This window comes from Anabrus simplex, chromosome 1 (genome assembly GCF_040414725.1).
Source record: "Anabrus simplex isolate iqAnaSimp1 chromosome 1, ASM4041472v1, whole genome shotgun sequence".
Lineage (NCBI taxonomy): Eukaryota > Metazoa > Arthropoda > Insecta > Orthoptera > Tettigoniidae > Anabrus > Anabrus simplex.
In genome coordinates, this window is record NC_090265.1 from 983,947,656 (window position 1) to 983,970,719 (window position 23,064).

Genomic DNA, 23,064 nt, shown 5'->3' on the forward strand with positions numbered 1-23,064 from the left:
AGAAATTAGGAAAAATGAAAATTAGCAAGGAAGTTGGGAAAAGGAAAAGGAAAACGAAGGAAGAAAGGAAGGGAGGAGGGAAGGAAAGAATCACAATCACAATCAATCAATCAATCAATCAATCAATCAATCAATCAATCAATCAATCAATCAATCAATCAATCAATCAATCAATCAATCAATCAATCAATCAATCAATCAATCAATCAATCAATCAAGACTGATCTGCATTTTTTTAGGGCCGTCGCCATTATCAGATATTTTCCGTGATTAATTATTACAACCCGTGATTTATTTTCCTATAAATGAATATTTGTCCCACTTGTCCCAATTCATCATCTTAAATCCCAATTCATCTCCGTACATTTAAAATATCCGCGCAAGCTTTCCTTTAGAGCTTTTCCAGTTCTTGCAGCAAGTCATCCTAATGTGGGTCCCATTCACTGGAACTCTATTTGAGGTCTTACCCGAGACTTAAAACGCTCTCTCCTTTACTACATCACATAAACACTCTCGTGTCATAACCGCATGAAGAGATCTGTAAACTTTATTTACAACCTCGTTGATATGATTATCCCAATGAAGATATTTTCTTATATTAACAGCAAGGTAATTTTTCCCCATCAACACAGCAATTAAAACGATAGAACTTCTTCTCTTTGTGAAACTTACATCATGACTTTTCACCCCATTAACCATCATACCATTGTCCATCTCACAACATTATCGAGGTCTTTCGGCAGTCGCTTATTCACAACTCTATACGGTATAACATCATCTGTAAAAAAAGCCTTGTCTGTGATTCCAACGTTTTACTCGTATCGAATATCCTACATAATACAACATGAAGGCCCAATATACTGTCTTGCAGGACACCCTTCTTAATCGTTATAGGATCACATAACGCCTTACCTATTCTAACACTGAGTTCTGTTTTCTAGAAATTTAGCTACCCATTCAATCACTCTTTTGCAGTGTTGCCAACTTATATTTTCAAGATCCGCTAAATACTACTGAAAATCCGCTAAAATTCCGTCAAGAAATCCGATCTCAAATAATGAGCAATCAAAATTAGCAATAATAATAAATAATAATAAATAATAATAAATAATAATAAATAATAATAAAATTAAATGTCTTCACTCACCTGATCTGTGAGTTTCGCTGGGATTAACCCCCCTGCCTGCGAGCCGGCGTTTTATTGCCGGGTGCAAACTAGGTGAATCCCCTACCTCAAGGGCCACACACAGGACAGGCCAGTTCATTTAACGGTCTTCCTTCCTAGCATAAATATAAATGCTACTCTCTCACAGTTTCATTACCTGTAGTCATTCGTCAACTAAGAGAAAAATACCCTTTCCCCCACGCATTACAAATTTATGATACCATGATCTCATAACATCAAATCCGCCAAAAAATCTGCTGTCCACTAAATGATATATTTCTCCGCCGACAGTCTTCTAATTCCGCCAAATTTAGCGGAAAATCCGCTAAGTTGGCAACACTGCTCTTTTGTCCAGTCTAATATCCCTCATTTTTGTGAGCAGTCCCCCATGATCTACCCTAGAAAATGCCTTGGATAAGTCATAGCGACACAATACATTTAAAACCTGAATCTAAAATTATCTGCTATATTCTGCTGCAATGTTACAAGTTGAGCCTCGCTGGAATAACCTCTCCGAAAGCCAAACTGCTTCCTATCAAACCAGTTAGTAACCTCCTCTACTTGGGCATTATCCTTACAGCTGTATGTATGTTCCTTACAGCTGTATGTATGTTCAGTCTTCAGCCCTAAGGCTGGTTGAATTATCAACAGCTCTGCCATCAGCTGTCATATATGGCCTAGGCATCACTGAAGAGGCGTACTAGGGAAATGAGGAGTGAGGTAGTATCCCGTTGCTTTCCTCACCGAGTCAGAAGTTGCTATCACATATCAATCTGCCAAGCCCACATAAATGCATGCACCAACTGACCCTATGAGCAACATTTTCACACCATTCATAGCAGGGACTGGTTGCATAAGGAATGGCATTACTAGCATCACTCATACCACAGTCACTTTCATATTATCGAAGCCAAGGATAAGACTGAGACAGGTCAATGAAAACAAAATTGCTCTAGCCTATACCAGAAGACATATTGCACTATGGTCCTGCCATCGTTACATAACGCTGACTGAATACTTCTGCCTTCTATATGTCCTCACATATACGCTCTGCTTGTCACTAATGATCCTTCCTGAAACCCGTTTCTCTCAATGTACCTAGACATACACTTACATTTTCCCCTAAAATTGATATGACTGAAAATTATGTTTGCCATCACGTTATGCTCAGCTGACTTTTCTTCTTAAATTCAATTTCCTAGTACGTCCTTCAATCTTTTCTTACTTCACCGATAATTTCTAACTCTATTATTTCTGACCTGCACCTCCTTCTCAGTCCTTTTATTTTTCTGTGATATTGTAGTGGGTCTTTACCATTCTTTACCACCTTTAAAGGTACATTCACACTCTTCAACAGCTGCCTTAAACCTATCGCATAGTCAGTTTGCATTTTTATTCAACATTTTCCATTGATCATAATTAATTTCTAAAAACTCTGCCATGCCACTCTTATCAACCATATGGTATTGCCTAATAGTCCTACTTTTACAACCTTCCCTTCTATCGTATTTATTTTTAACTGCAACCAAATGCGCTTCGTGATCACTTACACCATCGATCATTTCATTTTCTTTATGGGGCTTATCTGATTTTATCAGCTCCACGTCTAGAATAATTGTTCCCTCTAGTTGGATCAATCACTTTCTGATTCAGCTATTCTTAACTTATTTACCATTTGTTGGTCACATTTTCTGTCATTCGCATTACCTTCCATGTTAACATTTGTTAAATTGAGATCACCCGCTACAATGATGTTCCTTGTTCATTCGTTCCCTATACATCCGATTACATCACCAAATAATTCCACATCAGCTCAGCGTCACATTCCCACATTTTCCAGGTCGTATATTCCAAAAACAAGAAGTTGCCTATTATCATTCGGGATGAACCGTAACATCATTTACATATCTTACAGACTCCTCTTTCACCAGTAAATATTATTATCAAGAATAATAAATTTGTAATGAAATATCAGTCGGTTTTTAAGATATCTGGTTCTCCCCCTACTGCCGTTTCTATCCAATCTCTACGATAAAAACTCCAGTTCTGTGAGAAAATCTCCGCAGCCCTAATATCACTTCTGAGCCACGATTCAACACCTGTTGCAGTATCTGGTATATTTTTAATTCTATTCTTTTCTTTACAGTACTTCTACAGTTTACCAACAACAACTTTATGTAATCCTTACTTAATTTCCAGCTCCTTATATTCTCATCACCTCTCCCTAGCACACTCCGTTTCCCTGAATGTACATGAAGGAAGGAAGGAAGGAAGGAAGGAAGGAAGGAAGGAAGGAAGGAAGGAAGGAAGGGAAGGAAAGAAGGAAAGAAAGACGCTGTCGCAGAGAATTAAATGCTGGGGTCGACAGGGAAACTCGCAAGATTATTAGAAAATGGTCCATTTTTTTTACAGAAACAGGAACCAGCGTGCAAGATAGTACGTCACGGCGAAGAAGTCGAGGAGCACACAGGACAGTAGCAGCTCACTTACATGGTTTGGTGAAGTTTTTGTACGGTGTAGATGGGCGAGTGCCGAAACGCGGGTGGTTTAGTGGATCTGGTAGGTGGCGCACAGCATAGCAGAGAAACCTGCCCTGAGGCGACATTCCATGAAGAAGTGGAGGGCTGACCGCTAGATGGCAGTTCCTATGTGGGCCAGCACCAACAGCCTGGCCTCAACCTGCAGTGTGCGTGCAGACGTTAAGTAGAGTGTACCTAGTGAGTGAAGTGACCATGTTGCTGACTATAGTGCTGCTAACCGCAGCAGCCCTTGTCGCTACACAAGATCCACAAAATGGTGAGTGGCAGACACAGCTTCTTGTAGTGCTCGACAAGACGGCGTTAACTTGTGGCCGAGTGACCACAGCGCTTCCAGTCCTATTTGTTTATGTTCTGGCTAGCGGAAGTTTTTCCTTGAATCAGCGCCAGTGCGTGTTTCAGAGTCAATAACATCCACTGCAGAGTTTATTTTAGAATGTATACCTGCCAAATTATCATGAATTGGGTTTCCCTAGAATATTTATGTTAATCTTTGCTCCTCACCACGACAGTATTGAAATTCTTTGAAGACATCATCAGTATTGTTTATAAACATTAAATTCTGCTGTTTATTAAATTACCGCGTAAATCGATACTAAGTTGTGACTGTGGCAGATTTTTGGTCAGCTGGCTATTTCTTAGCGAACCTTAATTATATTTTCAAGCAAGTACCTCCACAGTTGAGGAGAAACTTAAAAAAGAAGTAATTAATTGGTGGTAGCCTTATCCAAAGATTCCAGTGCCCCGTGCAGAATCTCAGTCTATACTGTAAGCCTTAGGACACTGGTAATGATGTCACGAAATTGGGAGGTCATGAACGCTTGTCGGAATGTCTGCATACCAACATACTGCATTTTAACTATATTGGCGTATCGAAATATTGATGAACACTACATTGAACGCAATTACTAGTCTAGATAAATTCCGAGTGGGACTGTTTGCATTTGAAGTCTTCTACAAATTTATACACATACGCTGTGCATATTTGGGAACCATATCTTGGACCTTAAGACATGTTTTGTAGGTTGATTTCGCAGAGATATTTTAAGCGCGATTTCTAATTATTTTACATTTTAACTAAATGCACGACTTTTTTTTTTGTAATGGTTTAACGTCGCACTAACACATCAAATATTTTCTGTCATGGAAGGATAGGCAGGAGGTAAGATTGGAAAGGTAGCGACCGTGGAATTAATTAAGGTACCACCCTAGCATTTGCCTGGTGTGAAAATGGGAAACCACGGAAATCCATCTTCAGGGCTGCCGACGGTGGGATTCAAACCAAAGACAAAAGAAAGGTTTTCCTTCCCTTGAGAAGGGGCGGGCCACCTAGAAAGTAACGCCTTCTCTCTCGGCAGGATTCGAAACCACTATCTCCCGAATGCAAGCTCACAGTTATGCGACTCTAGCCGCACGGCCAACTCGGTCGGCAATGCACGATTTTAGATACTCTGTCAACCTGCAAATGTAGCGAGAAGATTTTCAAAATACATACTGCAAAACGAGAACTGTCACAGTGATGACAGCGATCTAAGCAAATAGTATATGAACAATTCTGTTGAATATCTGTACCTACTCACGTTTCTAATACACATTCATCTCTAAGCTTTCATCGGAAGAACAGGTTATACTATTTTAATATTCAATGTTAAATTTCCTAATTGTAGTTTAAGTGAAGAAATAATGACAAAAGATACGTGGGGTTATCTGTTCCCTACCATACATAGATGATGTTAATAAGTACCTATCGTACCTTCTTCACACAGAAGTTCATTAGTTGAGACTCATTTTGTGTTACTATGCTCCATAGATTTTTCATAACGATAACATGAAAACGCTACGAGTGAATAATAGTCTACGTGTTGTTTTGTGTGATGTTCTTTATTTTTAAAATAATATTTACCATACTATCACATTTCATGTCAATTTGTAGTCTTTGCTCTACAACATAATTCCGATTAAACTACTGATCGTTCACGTGTGATATGAAAATGGTGAGAAATTTATTGATTTTGCTTGATGACAACATGTACCAGCTAAAGATGAAGTGTCAATCATTCATAATGAAATGACTTACATAGTTTAGTGGTCTAAATAATTAACAGGTAATGTTACTCGTTAGTGAACGATCGAGCATGAAGTACAGCCATACATTCCATCTCTTGATCCGGTGAAAGCAACGTTAGACGGAGTGTGCCACTTCAGAAATGAGATCAATTACTTATGTTCACACTTCATTCCATCTTGATAATCTGAGAATGCGGAGCCTCATGTGAACCAAGTTAAGGAAAAGAGGGTCATGGATTTAAAAAAAAAACAATCAGAAAAATCCTTCACATATTTCAAAACTAGAGTACTTGTTTAAAATTAGACAGATAAAGTGAATAGTTTGATCATATGCCCAATACATTTTACATGTTACTTTACGTCGCACCGCCATTGGAAGGACGTAAGGCAACGATGGGATAAGTCAGGGTTAAGAGTGGGAAGGAAGTAACCGTGGCCGTAATTAAGCTACAACCCCAGCATTTGCCTGATGTGAAAATTAGAAGCCACGGAAAGCAATCTTCAGGGGTGCCGACAGCGGGATTCGAACCCACTATCTCCCGAATACAAGCTCACGGCTGAGCGCCCCTAACTCACTACAGTTTACATGTTTTCATAGGTGGTAACTGCTATTGGCGTAGCTAGGTTCTCGGAGCCACCGGAGCAGAAGGTCCAATAATTGCGATTGTCAAACGCTTTCTTTTCCAGTCGATCATTAATAGAAGAAGCCAAAAAGTATAGTTAAATTATCCTATATGTTTCTACTATGGACTTCATGCCTTTGAACCGTTTGTCAAGTCGTAAGCACATAGTATCAATTAAGGGATGATACATTGCCACCCTAAAACTTGATTTTGCGTTAGTGAGTCTTTGATCTTAATAATAATAATAATAATAAATTCGTGTGGCTATTTCTAGCCGAGTGCAGACCTTGTAAGACAGACCTTCGATGAACGTGGGCGGCATCTGTCATGTGTATATAGGTAACTGCGTGTTATTGTGGTGGAGGACTGTGTTATATGTGGTGTGTGAGTTGCAGGGATGTTGGGGACAGCACAAACACCCAGCCCCCGAGCCACTGGAATTAACCAATGAAGATTAAAATCCCCGACCCGGCCGGGAATCGAACCCGGGACCCTCTGAACCGAAGGCCAGTACGCTGACCACTCAGCCAACGAGTCGGATATAATAATAATAATAATAATAATAATAGTTTTACGCCCCACCGACTACTTCGGCTTTCGTAAACACCATCTCTGGTCTTCATAAAGCTCGTGATTTTTCACATAGCGGTGGACTTGCTGTGAATCTCCCCACCCCTCACTGTCTTGCGGGTATATTATTTGTGTTTATTTCGATATAATCTCATATGCAATTGCAGCAATAATACGGCTGTTAATTAAATATTGTTACAGAATTTTTTAAAGCACGAGATGCCTTCAAAACCTTCTTGAACAGGAACCTCACCATAAAGGTACTAATTTCGGGCCCCTGACTTCGGTTGCTCCTGATAATAAGCTCATGACTCCAGCGACCAGTCCGTTATAAGAATATCAGGAACTTAACCATTCAACAGGTGTCTGTCATCTTATCGTTTTCGTGAAATCACTTTCATTAATTGCACTTAGGTGCATTTGTTTCTATTAAAAAATCACCAGAATAGCGCACTGAAGCATCTTAAGTAATACATTTGACCACATATCGCACAATCGGATATAGTGAAAGACTGCGCTCAAAGAGTTAAATGAAAAAAGAAATGCCAGTATATTTCCGTGGTGAAAGAGTTGTTCTCTCTATAGGTTATGACTACCTGTGTATTTGTTTTATATTATCCTAATTCTTATTTTTGTCAACATAATCATTGTTATCGTAGGACATGTGCCTTGACGGAGAAGATACTGGGCAACGAAACAAAACGGGATTGTATATTCCTTTTAGAATAGAAACATGCCCTATTTTCTTGTTTCTTGTAAGTCACTGGCCACTCATAATGTTAAAACTGAAGTAACGTTTACAGTAATTAATATACGGTACGGTAGTTGTGCTATCTTCTTCTCTACTGACAAGTAGAACTCCGGTAGCTTTGTTTAGAAGAGTTCAACTTCCTAGTTTAATAATAATATAAACGCTCCTTCAACTACTGTAGGTTTCATTCATGGGAGAGTCGGAATTCGGCTTTCAGAAAGTGTTCATGGCATTTTAATACCCTTAAATATCAAAGGATCTTTTGTATTTCACAACCTTGAATACGAGACCAACAAATCTACCCAGAAATCCAGTTTCCTATGGTTTCTCATTAAACTATCATTTTAAACAAGTTAGGTGAATTATGTAGGCGTCGTAATGTTAAACACGTCTTATCCAAGAGAACATCCTGAATTTTGTTTTGATTAATTAATAACATGTTATATTCTGTCCGACACCCGGAGATTTCGTTCCACGCAGTATCTACAGACGAAGATATGGTAGTATAGCCTAAGTAGTAAAGGCATACTGGATCACTCGGAAGGATATGGGTTCGTTTTCCCTTTAGGAACTTGAGAAATTTTAACCTTGAGACTCCCTTAAAGAAGTTGTGGTTCATACAGCCGGTAAATGAAATGAGTATTAATGTAACTCATGGGTCAAAAGTGGGCAGGTATTGAGATAGCCACTCTGTCTCACAGGTTAGTGGTGAGTTTTCGAATAGTAGAAGCTTTGCAGATCGACCATACCATTATATTAATTATAAAATTAAATTCAGGAGAGATATTAGACTGACTGAATGTAAGATAGATAATATTATATGATTAATTAATTCCTACCATGTAAAGTTTAAGTTGACCTCAAATTTGTTGTACCTGAGTACCGTGCAGACTAGAAGACCTCTGATAGTTGCAAATGCATTGTTTTTTGTATTAATAATTATTCATTTTATTTATTCTTCCGTCAGACGTTTCTGTCAGGTAAGAAATCTATCTTGCATTTCATGTGAATGATTATGATGCCCTTAAGAAATTGAATTTTAGCTCTGAAACCTATCATGAGTATTGACGGTAGCGTCGTATTTCTTCACGTTAGTAAGTAGGAATGGAAAAGATGGAGGCCGATACATTCTCGATTCAATTCCTTACCAACTTCACCGTGAAGTATTTACCTTAACATTCTACATTTTCCACGTCATTTATCGCTGTACGTTTTGATTTGAGTCTTACATCCATAAACAAATACGGAAAATAACGGAGTTTATGACTTGCATATGGTAAATTATGAGTAAACATAATGATCATAATCATACGACGACTGTGAAATTGAAATATGTCCCAGTTACCCTTTAGGTCTTCCGCTTAGACGGCTGGGTTAGCATTACTGCCCAGAACACTCAAACCATAGGTGATATCTAAGTCCGTGAAAAGATGGGATTTAAAATTTCTACCAGTTAATTTAAATAAAAGGAGAGAAATGGATGATACATGTTGATAAGTAATGCGATGCACACTATCACATTCTAAGTTCTGGCCACTTGATAACATCCATTTGCTCTAAAATAAAAGGAAACAAATATACAGTGTGTCGTACTTGTTGTTGATGATGATAGTGATGATGACCAGCACGCAGTCGAGTTATAAATGAAAGTAAAATACATGGAGAAAATAACAACAAAGAATGTCTGACGTGACCTACAATATATTATTGAGCGTAACTTATAAGGGTAGAGTATATCAATGCTGACGATTCTACATCGGTGGCTTATTCCATTTTAGACCATGAATGTATTTCTTCCTCCTCACTCTTTAGGAAAATACTAGATCAAATTCCAAGGAACCTATACAAATCCTGAAACAAGCTAGTACATAATACTGCACTCAGTATTATAGACACCACAAAACACAGGTCATGAAACATTATTACTGACGTATTCATATGTGACAGAATCCCAGTGTATCTGTCCGTTGAGAGAACCGTCTTAGCAGCTGCTTAATTCTCCCAGAGTAAATCTTAATACTAGTGTTTCCGGGCGGTCACGCGTTACAGCACCTGTCCACTGACCAAAAATAAAAATAAATATATATCTATATATATAAAGTAGCTTGTCCTGACTGACTGACTGACTGACTGACTGATTCATCATCGCCGAGCCAAAACTACTGGACATAAAGAAATGAAATTTTGGGGATATATTCATATTATAACGTAGGTGCTCGCTAAGAGAGGATTTTTGGATATTCCTTCCCTAAGGGGGTGAAAAGGGGGGTGAAATTTTAAAATGAGTGTGTCTATATCTCAAAACTTTAAAAGTTTACAGATGTGAAAATTGGTATTTAGAATCTTCTTTAAAAATAAGGAAACACGTATTTTTTTGTTTTCAGACAATCCCAATAGGAGGGGTGAAAAGGGTGAAAAAGGGGTTGAATGGCTTTAATCAGGATACCGCTACTTATATCTCAGAAACTGAAGATATCACAGACCTCAATTTTGGTACTTTCGATCGCTGTCAAAAATAAAGAAACACATATTTTTTTGTTTTTGGAAAATCCAATTAATGCGAGGGTGAAAGGGGGGTGAATTTTTAAAATGAGTGCATCTATATCTCAAAAGTTTTAAAGTTTAGAGATGTAAAAATTGGTATTTAGAATCTTCATTAAAAATAAAGGAACACGTATTTTTTTGTTTTCGGAAAATCCCAATAGGAGGGTTAAAAAGGGGTGAAAAAAGGGTTGAATGCCTTTAAAGAGATTACTTATATCTCAGAAACTGAAGATATTACAGACCTCAAAATTGGTACTTTTGATCGCTTTCAAAAATAAAGTAACACATATTTTTTTGTTTTTGGAAAATCCAATTAATGCAAGGGTGAAAAGGGGGGTGAATTTTTAGAATGAGTGCATCTATATCTCAAAAGTTTTAATGTTTAGAGATGTAAAAATTGGTATTTAGAATCTTCATTATAAATCAAGGAACACGTAGTCTTTTGTTTTCGGAAAATCCCAATAGGAGGGGTGAAAAGGGGGTGAAAATTGGGTTGAATGCCTTTAAAGAGATTACTTATATCTCAGAAACTGAATATATCACAGACCTGAAAATTGGTATTTGGGATCTACTTTAAATATAAAGAAACAGGTATTTTTTCGTTTTGGGAAAATCCAAATAATGGGGGGTGAAAAGGGGGATGAAATTTTTAAAATGAGTGTATCTATATCTCAAAACTTTTAAAGTTTATAGAGGTAAAATTTGGTATTTAGAATCTCCTTTAAAAATAAAGAAACACGTATTTTTTGTTTTCGGAAAATCCAAATAGGAAGGGTGGAAAAGGGTGAAAAAGAGGTTGAATGCCTTTAATGAGGCTACTTATATTTCAGAACCAGAAGATATTACAGACCTGAAAATTGGTATTTAGGATCTACTTTAAAAATAAAGAAACAGGTATTTTTTCGTTTTCGGAAAATCCAAATAAAGGGGGGTGAAAAGGGGGGTGAATTTTTAAAATGAGTGTGTCTACATCTTAAAACTTTAAACGTTTACGGATGTAAAAATTGGTGTTTAGAATCTCCCTTAAAAATAAAGGAACACGTATATCTTTGTTTTCTCTAAATCCCAATAGGAGGGGTGTAAAAGGGTGAATAATGGGTTGAATGCCTTTAATGAGGATACATATATCTCAGAAACTGAAGATATTACAGAACTGAAAATTTGTAAATGGGATCTCCTTTAAAAATAAAGAAACACGTATATTTTTGCTTTTGTAAAATTCAATTAATGGCGGTTAAACAGGAGTGGCAAATTGGGGTGAATTTTTTGAAAGACTATATCTACAGAATATCTGAGAAGCGTAAAATGTTACAGACGTAAAAAGTGGGTATTTGGAATCTCCTCTAAGTGTAAAGAAACATAGGTGATTTGTCTTTGGAAACTCCACTTAAGGGTTAACTAAAAAGGGGTGAAATTTTAAAATGAGAATTTATACAGTATATCTCAAAATATTAACATGTTACAGAAGTGAAAAATGGTAATTTTTTAATTCTATTAAAAATAAAGAAACGTGTATTTTTAGTTTTCGGAAATACCACTTGGGAAGTGGGGGGGGGGTGTAAAAGTGACTGAAAATGGTGTTGAATTCTTTTAATTAGGCTACTGATATCTCAAAAATGAAGATGTTACACACGTGAAATTTGATTTTTGGAATCTGCTTTAAACGTAAACAAACACGTATTCTCGGAAAATCCAATGAAGGGGGTTTGGGGGGTTAAAGGATTGAAAAAATTAATTGACTTAATTGTATGAGATACATTCATCTAATAAAGACTAAAGTTGTTACAGACGTGAAAATTAGTATTTTGATCTCTTTTAAAAACAAAGAAAAGCGCGTTTTGGGGGGGAAACAATCTTGGGCGGGGGCGGGAGTGAAAAGGAGCTGAATTCCTTTCATGAGGACACATAAATCAAAAACTAGAGAGGTTAGAGTGGTGATAATTGGTGTTTAGAAGATCCTTTACTATTAAAGGAACAAGTATTTTTGCCTTAATATCACTTTGTAAGGGGGGGGGGGAGTGTGAAAGGAAGTTAAAAAAGTGAATTATTTTTAAGGGGATACTTATATCTCAAAACTGAAGGTAATAAACGTGAACATTGGTATTTGGAATCTCCTTTAAACATAAAGAAACACACCTTCTTTTAATTTTTTGGGGGCTGGGGGTAAATAAACTTAACGGAGTGGGGTGTAAAAGGCGGTGAGACCAATTGATTTTACTGTTCATAATGTACTTATAAGGAGCCTCCGTTGCTCAGGCGGCAGAGCGCCGACCTCTCACAGCTGGGTTCCGTGTTTCAAATCCCGGTCACTCCATGTGACATTCGTGCTGTACAAAATGGCGGCGGGACAGGTTTTTCTCCGGATACTCCGGCTTTCCCTGTCATCATTAATTCCAGCAACACTGTCCAATATTTCATTTCATTTGTCACTCATCGATCATTGCACCAGAGGGGAGCTTTGGCAGCCGGCAAAATTCATATTGTCGCCGCTAGATGGGGCTTTATTCATTCCATCCCTGATCCTGTCGAATGATAGGAAACAGGCTGTTGACTTTCGATGTACTTATTGTGATCATAAACCGATAATTTTTAATCTTTCCTGGGTTCTTTTTCAACAGCCATCTTTTCCTTCGGAGAACGTTCTTAGATTAGAGTAGATTCTCCTGGCATATAAATAAAAATTTAAACACATTTGAAATAAACGATAGGAATGATATTGACCGTCAAATTGTTCACTTCTATAATAAGGTCACTAATACACGGATGTATGTCATTCGTATCGCCAGAAATCCCGCACACTTGCCTACGCGCGACAATGGTGCTGGCCACATTGTCAACAATGACAATGGCAGCAGATGTAATTTACCGCCAAGTAGCGGTCTTGCATATTGCTGTGGGGTCCAGAACATATAATAATAATAATAATAATAATAATAATAATAATAATAATAATAATAATAATAATAATAATAATAATAATAATGTTCTGGACCGTCGTCACATGTGCGGACCACGCTGGAAACGGGTCCTGGACGGCTAATGACTAAGAATATAGTCCGGCCGCTGGTTCAGTAGGCTACCGCCAAGGCACCCAAGACGACACCACGACAGATCCCCTGAAGGATTTGATTCATATTAAAAATGCTTATAGGAAAAGATGGCAAAGATTTAGGGATCCAACTAACTGGGTGGGAATACCTGGACCTAGCCCGGGAAGTACGAAATCGTTTGCTGGAAAGAAAGATTGAAAAATGGGAGGAAACTTGCCGTAATCTATCAGAAAACGAGTCAGATCGCGAATTTTGGCGGATTCTCGCAGAAAAATGGTCAGATCGCAAATTTCGGCGGATTATATATCTAAAACAATAAGCATTCAATTATAAATTTCAGTATAATACCGTAGCGAAGCACGGGTATCTTGCTAGTATATATATATATATACTGAAGGGACCACGGTTGACTTACCTTTCTTTTGTGTGCTAGTAAACTAGTGCATCTTATTGCCATAAAACTACACTGTCAGAAGTTCGGCAGAAAAAGTGAAGATCACGTTTGTTACAGGGGCTATATTTTTTCCGGTGTCTGTCTTACCTTCATATCTATAAACAGTTTGGCATCTAGTAGACATTCGATTATTGTAAATACAGAAACAGTTTTTGTCTTAAACCACAACTTTACGATCAAAGAATTATAATGGGAAATCTCTGTGTATTTTTTTAAAATTAGGAAATGGAAAAAGGGTCACGTCAGTGAATCAGAGACATTAAAAATAATGTCCTCCATACATTCCTTTTTCCACTCAAATGAGATATTTCTTCTTTATAAGTATCGATTATTAAAATAACTTCTCGTGCGAATTATAGTCATAATTCCATTTTAAGACGATATAAATTCCCATGTATCAACTTAAACATCCACCATATGCGAGAGTGCCCTCCAGTGGTCCAACAACTGAATTCAAGCGTAGATTGTCTTCTTGCATTCTATCAACGTTTTACAATGAACATTCTTTAGCCAGTACTTATCTTCACTGGATTATCAGACCGTATTACGACTATGCATTAAAATAATAGTTTTTGCAGCTAGGTGGAGGAGTATAATAATAACATAAACCCTAAGTATCTCACTAGCGAAAAGATTTAACAGTGTGTCCTTCGCTCTCTGAAAGTGGATTGTATTTATTTTATCATAAAATAAGATTATATAAAGTATTATTATTTCCGAAATTTAATTCTAAATACCTGAAACTGTTCACTGGTAAATTACAATCCAATATGTCTCGTTTATTATGTCGAAATGATTTTGAGATTGACACATTATTTAATTATAACTTCAGAGAAAATAACACGTTGCATTCACTGCCATTCCATTTCGAGATAACCTTAATGACGCCGGAATATTTTCTAAGCGAAATGGTATTTATTTTTACTTTTCTTGTTGGCCTACGTCGCGTAGTAGCCTTTCAAGAAATCTTGCCGATGTTCGAAGTTGTCCTTGAGAATTGAGAACAAAATGTATAACAGAGATTACTGAACGAAAGGAAGTAGAGGTATGTTCAAGAAAAGTGTAAAACGGGAGCTCCTTATTGGAGAAAACTGACTCGTCACACTTCCTCTCTCGTTTCTCTCCGTAGAAGTATAAACTCTATGACGATCACTTTTTAATACAAGTAGAGATATGAATTATTCAGTCAACTAAGTAGTATCACAGTCAATCGAATTATTCGGTAGGCTCTTCAGGTAGCGAAACACTCTGACAATAATTTATAGCTAGCTAGTTGCTTAATGTCGCTCCGACACAGATAGGTCTTATGGCGACGATGGGACAGGGAAGGGCTAGGAGTGTGAAGGAAGCTTTTTTTTTTTTTTGCTATTTGCTTTACGTCGCACCGACACAGATATGTCTTATGGCGACGATGGGGGAGGAAAGGCCTAGGAAGTGGAAGGAAGCGGCCGTGGCCTTAATTAAGGTACAGCCCCAGCATTTGCCTGGTGTGAAAATGGGAAACCACGGAAAACCATTTTCAGGGCTGCCGATAGTGGGGTTCGAACCTACTATCTCCCGAATACTGGATACTGCCCGCACTTAAGCGACTACAGCTATCGAGCTCGGTACAATAATTTATGACCGAGTTGGATGTTTCAAGTGAGTTGTTAATTTTGATCATTCAGTACACGTAGTCCATAAAATGTCGTGACATTCCTTATCATTGCTCATGGTTAAAAAAATATACATAATGCGTCTGACAGACATGAGGTCACAAACGAAAGTTGCGAGTTGGTTCCTTTCATTCCCCCGCGTTGAAGTCTCCGCTCCATTAGCTGAGCCTGCAGTTCGTTCACCGCGCTACGAGTGTAAACAGAGTACTGTCGTTAAACTCTGGTATTGTTTTGCAGCTATGCTTCACAACAGGTCTACCCACACTAATGGGCGTCCTTCGTAATAAACATGGGAGCAGTTTCAGTAGGTTCAATGTTAGCAAGGCTGGAAGTCATTTATAAAATGTAAAATAAAAATAAAAGTCGTTATTGGTATGCTACTAGCTCATTTTGAAACCTAAGGTCATCCTTAGCCATTATTGGCCTGTACTTGTGAGTGCGTAAATGTGCATATGTGGGAAACTTATGGATATTATAATCCAATTCAGGGAAGTCACTGACTTTGCTCATGACTGGGAGAGAACATAAACATCGACTTCTTAGTCCAGACATGCGGCGTGTAGTGTCACACTTGTCACATTCAACTAAAACAAATTATTCATATCGCCTTTTATTTCTCATCCAGCGCCTTGGCGACGCTGATGATAGTCTGACAGACATTTTCATTCTGTACTTCTGGAACACCGTATATCTCGAGTGTGTTATTACTAGAATATTGCTCGTTGTCATCACACCTGATTTTAAGTTCACTGAATGTTTTTGCAAGGCGATTGTTTCCAGATAATAAGTTATCAATAATATTTTGCTGTCTATTAATTATTGCCTGGTGATTTTCTAGAATTCGTTTGTGCTCGTCCAGCCTTTCATGACACACATCAATCGATTTACCTAACTGTTTTTCTATTTAACTGGTTGATTTTTTCAGTGTAGCCATGTCTTCAGTTAAAGTTTGCAGCATTTTATAAATGTTCCCAACTGATGGTGCCGACACGAGTTACTGCACTTCTTCTTGCATGTTCCTACGCCGCTATGAGTTGCACTGGTCACACCTCCATGTGTGACCCTGGGACTTCAAAAATTCCACATCTTCATCGTTAAGGTTCACGCACATTCTGTGAAACCAAGTGCTACAGGTGTTACACTCAATATTAGATGCTATATTCCGACAATAATTATCACAAATGCAACTAGATTCAAACAGTTCTCAATAGTCACTTTCATTACTGGATTGTGTGCGGTTTTTCATGTAGTAGTGAGGTTTGTAGAGATTATAGAGATTCAGTTTTCACTGGGATATATCTATATTTATACATCCACTTAACCACATAAGGGATTTTTGATCAGCCGGCTATTTTTTTAGTGAACCTTAATTGTATTTTCAAGCAAGTACCTCCACAGTCGAGGAGAAACTTAAGAAAGAAATCATTTTTTTTTGGTGGTAGGCTTATCCAAAGATTCCAGTGGCTCGTGTAGAATCTCAGTCCATACTGTGAGACTTAGGGCACTGGTAATGATGTCACGAAATACATGACGTTTACCAGGTGGAAGGAATTTGAAGTCTCGGCCTATCATATATGGGGGCGTGGGATTGGATAGGGTTTCAACGTTTAAGGAGCGTGGTATAATTTTTGACGATCACATCAATACAATAACCGAATACTAGGATGTTTTATAAGAACTTCGAGACCTTCTACCCAGCCCTCTGTACTGAATAAATTATATACGGTATTACCTTAGTACGGAGCAAACTGGAATATTGTCCGACTCGTTGGCTGAATGGTCAGCGTAATGGCCTTCGGTTCAGAGGGTCCCGGGTTCGATTCCCGGCCGGGTCGGGGATTTTAACCTTTATTGGTTAATTCCAATGGCCCGGGGGCTGGGTGTTTGTGCTGTCCCCAACATCCCTGCAACTCCCACACCACACATAACACTATCCTCCACCACAATAACACGCAGTTACCTACACACGGCAGATGCCGCCCACCCTCATCGGAGGGTCTGCCTTACAAGGCTGCACTCGGCTAGAAAGAGCCACACGAAATTAAAAATTAAAAAACTGCAATATTCTGTAATAATCTGGAGCCCGTATAAAAGCAACAATGAATGATATTGAAATTGTACAAAACAAGTTCCTACGTTATCTTCATTTCAAAACTTTTAATACTTTTTGCCCTTTTGGCACATCAACCCAGTTATTAAGGAATATATTTCAATTTACTTCATTGAAAACCAGACGGTCCTTAATTTCTATACAAGTACTAAGAATGTAATAGGACGATTTGATTTTTTGGATCTGTTAAAACGCATTTCGTTCCATGTTGCGCAGACAAGAAACGCCAGCACCAATTTATTGCACGTTCAAAGGTCAAAAACATTGCATCAGTCAAATTCACCTTTCGTAAAAATGACAACGCTTTATAATACTGTAACAAAAGAAGTCGATATATTCACCGAATCGGATAATTAATTCATTAAGAAACTAGAAGCCTGCCTTTACAATTTGTGAATTTTTGATGATTCTTTCTTTCTGGTACTCATCATATTTCCAAGTGTACTGATTTGTGTTTTAAGTTTCTTTGTTTTTTGTATTGTCTTTTACTTTGTACTACCGTGCGATTTCTTAGTGCATTTTTCATTTCTTTTAAGTTGTAAATGAGCCGGGCTGAGTGGCTCAGACGGTTAAGGCGCTGGCCTTCTAACCCCAACTTGGCAGGTTCTATCCTGGCTCAGTCCGGTGGTATTTGAAGGTGCTCAAATACGACAGCCTCGTGTCGGTAGATTAACTGGCATGTAAAAGAACTCCTGTGGGACTAAATTCCGGCACCTCGGCGTCTCCGAAGACCGTAAAACTAGTTAGTGGGACGTAAAGCAAATCGCATTGTTATTATTATTATTATTATTATTATTATTATTATTATTGTTATTATTATTATTTTTATTTTTATAATTAAGTTGTAAATGATATATATAATGTTAATTTTGTCCTATTTTGTTTTTTGTTGATTTTAACTTTGTTTTTGTTAAACTTTAACTTCACAGATACAGATTGTTACTGAATGTTAAGAAGGTACTTACTTGGGTGTAAAACCTGTGTACTTTCAGATAAATAAATAAATAAATTTAGACAGTCTGAAATAGTGGAACCACATACCTAAGTAAAGGAAAAACGTATTTAAGAAAATGGCTTACAGAGTAGAGTTACAGTAGCCAATCCTTATTCTGTGAATCAGTAATTATGAATGTATGTTTCCTACATAGAATTTATCCGCAGGTTAAAAAGCTAAACTCGTGTCCTCATCCCGAGGTGGTGCAGCTCTTTTCAGGCACACCCCCAGTGGAGATGAGCTGCATGTACCATTTCAACCACATACCAGCCCTCCTGCCATTCTTAAATTTCTGGCAGTACCGGGAATCGGGAATCGAACCCGGGCCCCCACGGATGGCAGCTAATAACACTAACCGTTACGCTACGGAGGCAATTCCATAATATAATACAGCAGCATGTACCTGCGGTTGAGCTGCCATTATTTCTAATTGGAGGCTTGTGCAATTGGTTGTTTTTTTTTTTTTTTTTGCTAGTTGCTTTACGTCGCACCGACACAGATAGGTCTTATGGCGACGATGGGATAGGAAAGGCCTAGGAGTTGGAAGGAAGTGGCCGTGGCCTTAATTAAGGTACAGCCCCAGCATTTGCCTGGTGTGAAAATGGGAAATCACGGAAAACCATCTTCAGGGCTGCCGACAGTGGGGCTCGAACCCACGATCTCCCGGATGCAACGAAGCAATTATATGTGATTGTCTGATTTATCAGTGCAATCCTTTTTTCTTTTTTACATCACACCGGCACAGATAGGTTTTATGGTGATGATGGGATAGAAAACGGCTAGAATTGGGTAGGAAACTTCCGTGTTCTTAATTAAGGTAAGTATACTTTAGGATTGTCGACAGAGGGATTCGAATCTACCATCTCCCGAATGCAAGCTCACAACTGTGTGACCCAAATCGCGTTGTCAATTTACTCGGTGTATAGGTACCTTTTCTGGATCACTTTTATATTAATGGTTTCGAAGCAGTTACTGCGAAAACTATGCTGCATCTCCTCTAGAGAGTGCAAGTTTATTCAAGGCAGCTTCTAACTTTCCATTTATCAAACATTTATCAAAGGAGCTGAAAGCCCATAAAACGCATCATGTTTCCAAATGTATTTTGATATTAAAATGCATGATTTAAAGATAGCGAAATATTTTATGTTCTACGGCAAAGGAAGGTGACGAACTACCTTGTTATGAACATGGACTTGGGAATGAAGCTTTTAATTTTTTAATAGTAACTGTATTAGAAGTATGAGCTGTGAAGTAGAGTGCTGCATGTACCTAACGTAATATTCGTTCATCCTTGAAGGTCTAAAAGAACTAGAAATTGTGTCACTTCCGACATGGTACTTCCCCGTCCGGTTGCACTGAGCTCAAAGAGCCAGAGACTAGTTTGAAAGTCTGGCAGGAATGCGCTAAGAAACGGGAAGACGATTATCGACAATTCAAATTCACCCTCGATCGTATTATCCCGAGTTTCCTTGCTTAACTCAAGGTAAACAGTGCGGCGCTCTCTAACATGGTCACTTCCTTTCGAATCATACCCTTATATAAACAGAAACACACACCACCACACGAGTTAAACATACTACACATGCACTAGGTACACAAAGCTGTTTACAGCAAGTTGAGTAGCTCAGAAGGGGCTGCCTATAGTAATTTCCACGTAAGGAAATACCCCAGAAAGTAAATATCGCCACCCGATGCTCTTCTTTTCTCTTTTTTGTAATGGCTGATCACTGCTGCCAACCTGCCTGGTTACATATTAAAATCACCAGACATAACCATAACAAACTAACCTCAATGTAGGAAACACCGATAATCAATGTTTCCCTACCCTAGTAAATGATAAAAGATAAGATCAAATAAATCAAGATAATTATGAATATCTCGTCGATTTCCACGCTCAATGAGGAATTAAGGAAATAAATACACTTTCTCACTCAAATTATCCGTCTTTATTTTGATATACACTAGGCGTACTATAACCATATTCTTGACAAGAGGGGCGTGTTAAACGATGCAATTTATTTAATAAGTCTTTGCAGTGTGATTTTAGAAAGTTCCAGACATCCAATGACTTCCCTTTCTTTTGCGCGAACATTTCCTCCTCTCTTCAACACCGGTAACCAGTAAGGAGAGAAATTATTGGGCATATTTTCAGCCTGCAGGCTGGTTATATCTTCAAGCTTATCAGGAAATATATAGGAATACTAATGTGCCAAGCTCCGTGAACGGAAATTAGGTCAGGTTTCAAGTTCACTGCGGATTTGAAAATAATAATGTTATAAGTTCTACTGCCAAAATTTCGTCCCGCAAGAGTTATTTCGTGTACCGGTAGATCTAGACATGAGACTGACGTACTTGAGCACTGTAATCATTTCACGCAAACAATGTTAATAAATGCATTATCCGAACATGCCACAATTCTACTTACTTGGTATTAGCCAAATAGATTTACAATCCCACAGAAAAAGAAAATATGCTTTAAATATTCTCGCAAATGTATCACTAGTGACTTTAACGGCGATGCGGTGGCAACACGCAATTCATGCTAGAACAGTGATTGAACGTTGCCAACGTGCCAGATTAACGGTTAATGTAAGACGTCGTATCGGCAAGTAGGGTCCCTAAACTGTATGGTTACCGACACTGAAAAAGACCTGCAAAATACCCAACAGCAAGAAAAGTAACTATAAATCGATACCTTAATATTACAGGGGAGAAAGGGTAAGGTTGCACCCTTAGGGTACGTCCTTACACGGAGAGGACTATAGACAAGGTGGTAAAAGCGTGCTCGGTTCACCCACAAGAACGTGAGTTCGATTCACCATCAGCAAGCCGAAACATTTGAGAAACGGAATTTCCACTTCTGGTTCACTCAGCCTGCCCCATAAATGAGTATCAAGGTTAATTCATGGGGGCCAATGAGGCCGGGCATCGAATTAACTGCCCTATCCTACCTAAAGCCGCGCGCGGCTGTGAGCTTGCATCCGGGAGATAGTAGGTTCGAATCCCACTATCGGCAGCCCTGAAGATGGTTTTCCGTGGTTTCCCATTTTCACACCAGGCAAATGCTGGGGCTGTACCTTAATTAAGGCCACGGCCGCTTCCTTCCAACTCCTAGGCCTTTCCTATCCCATCGTCGCCATAAGACCTATCTGTGTCGGTGCGACGTAAAGCCCCTAGCAAAAAAAAAAAATCCTACCTAAAGCCGGAAGTAACGGATAATAGAAGCCTTCACCCTCCTCTCCACTAAGGGCCTTAATGGGCGACCGTATGGAGTTGGCTTTGTTTGAGCAGCTCAGACGTAAGAGCGATGGGTCTTCTGACTTCTAGTTGGTGGTTCGAACCCGGCTCAGTCCAGTAGTATTCGCAGGTGCTCAGATACGCCAGCCACGTGTCGGTAGATTTACTGGCACGTAAAAGAATTCCTACAGGTTAAAAATTTTGGCTCCTCCGCTTCTCTCGAAAAAGCAATTATTGGGACGTAAAACAATGTTGTTATTATTATGATTATTATTATTATTTACTACGATGTCCTCTTTTATAGTACACAGGATGAAAAGAAATTCGGGGACAAGCATAGCACCACAGAGCATGAAGTCATATTGGTATAAATGAAAATGTTGTCTGGTTTTCGAATGAAAGAGGACGTTGCAACACTGTTAAGCTGGACATTGTGATACACACCGGTTTCACGTACAGTACAGTCGCTATGTAGTCTAAGAGAAGCTAGAGCCTTCAGCTTATGTGTCAGTGCGGGACGTTCAACAACCGAATGATATCTATATGATGAGATACTTAATCTTATTCCACAAGACTCTGGGAGTAGTTTGTTTAATGCGGATAAAATAAACAACACAAAAATATTACCACATAAAAGTCATACGTCAGCAGGATAGATTTTGACTGATGAGTTTTTTACTCAAATTCCTCAAATCTTGTCATTTACTGTAATTTAGTTTATCCCAGAACGATATACAGTATACGGTCACTGTGAGAATCTTGTGATACTGATCAAGATTTACACCTTCTAAATTATTTTAGCGCAGGTGACTCATTATTTTGACTGCTTTGGTAGGGCATTTGAAAGATTTTCCTTCAAGATGAATGGATCATCAAAGTCAGAGGCGAGAACAGAAGGAAGTTAATAGCATTAAGTTCCAGATCGTACAGAAATGAATATATAATGTGTAAAATTATGTTTAAAGATCATCTCCTTCTGAAGGCAGTGGCATTATTATTATTATTATTATTATTATTATTATTATTATTATTATGTCCGACTCGTTGGCTGAATGGTCAGCGTACTGGCCTTCGGTTCAGAGGGTCCCGGGTTCGATTCCCGGCCGGGTCGGGGATTTTAACCTTAATTGGTTAATTCCAATGGCCCGGGGGCTGGGTGTTTGTGCTGTCCCCAACATCCCTGCAACTCACACACCACACAACACTATCCTCCACCACAATAACACGCAGTTACCTACAAATGGCAGATGCCGCCCACCCTCATCGGAGGGTCTGCCTCACAAGGGCTGCACTCGGCTAGATTTTTT

At 38.5% G+C, this 23,064-nt stretch overlaps 1 protein-coding gene across 2 annotated transcripts in view; it reads left to right on the plus strand.

Annotated features, from left to right (window-relative positions):
- Nucleotides 1-3,863: 3,863 nt before the first annotated feature.
- The window catches only part of sas (stranded at second), a 404,352-nt gene continuing 385,151 nt past the window's right edge, over nucleotides 3,864-23,064 (plus strand). For both annotated transcript variants that reach the window (XM_067136827.2, XM_067136826.2), the window contains exon 1: nucleotides 3,864-3,961. In XM_067136827.2, the coding sequence (XP_066992928.1) occupies nucleotides 3,898-3,961 (64 nt within the window). In that variant the 5' untranslated portion in view covers nucleotides 3,864-3,897. The remainder of the gene's footprint in view (nucleotides 3,962-23,064) is intronic.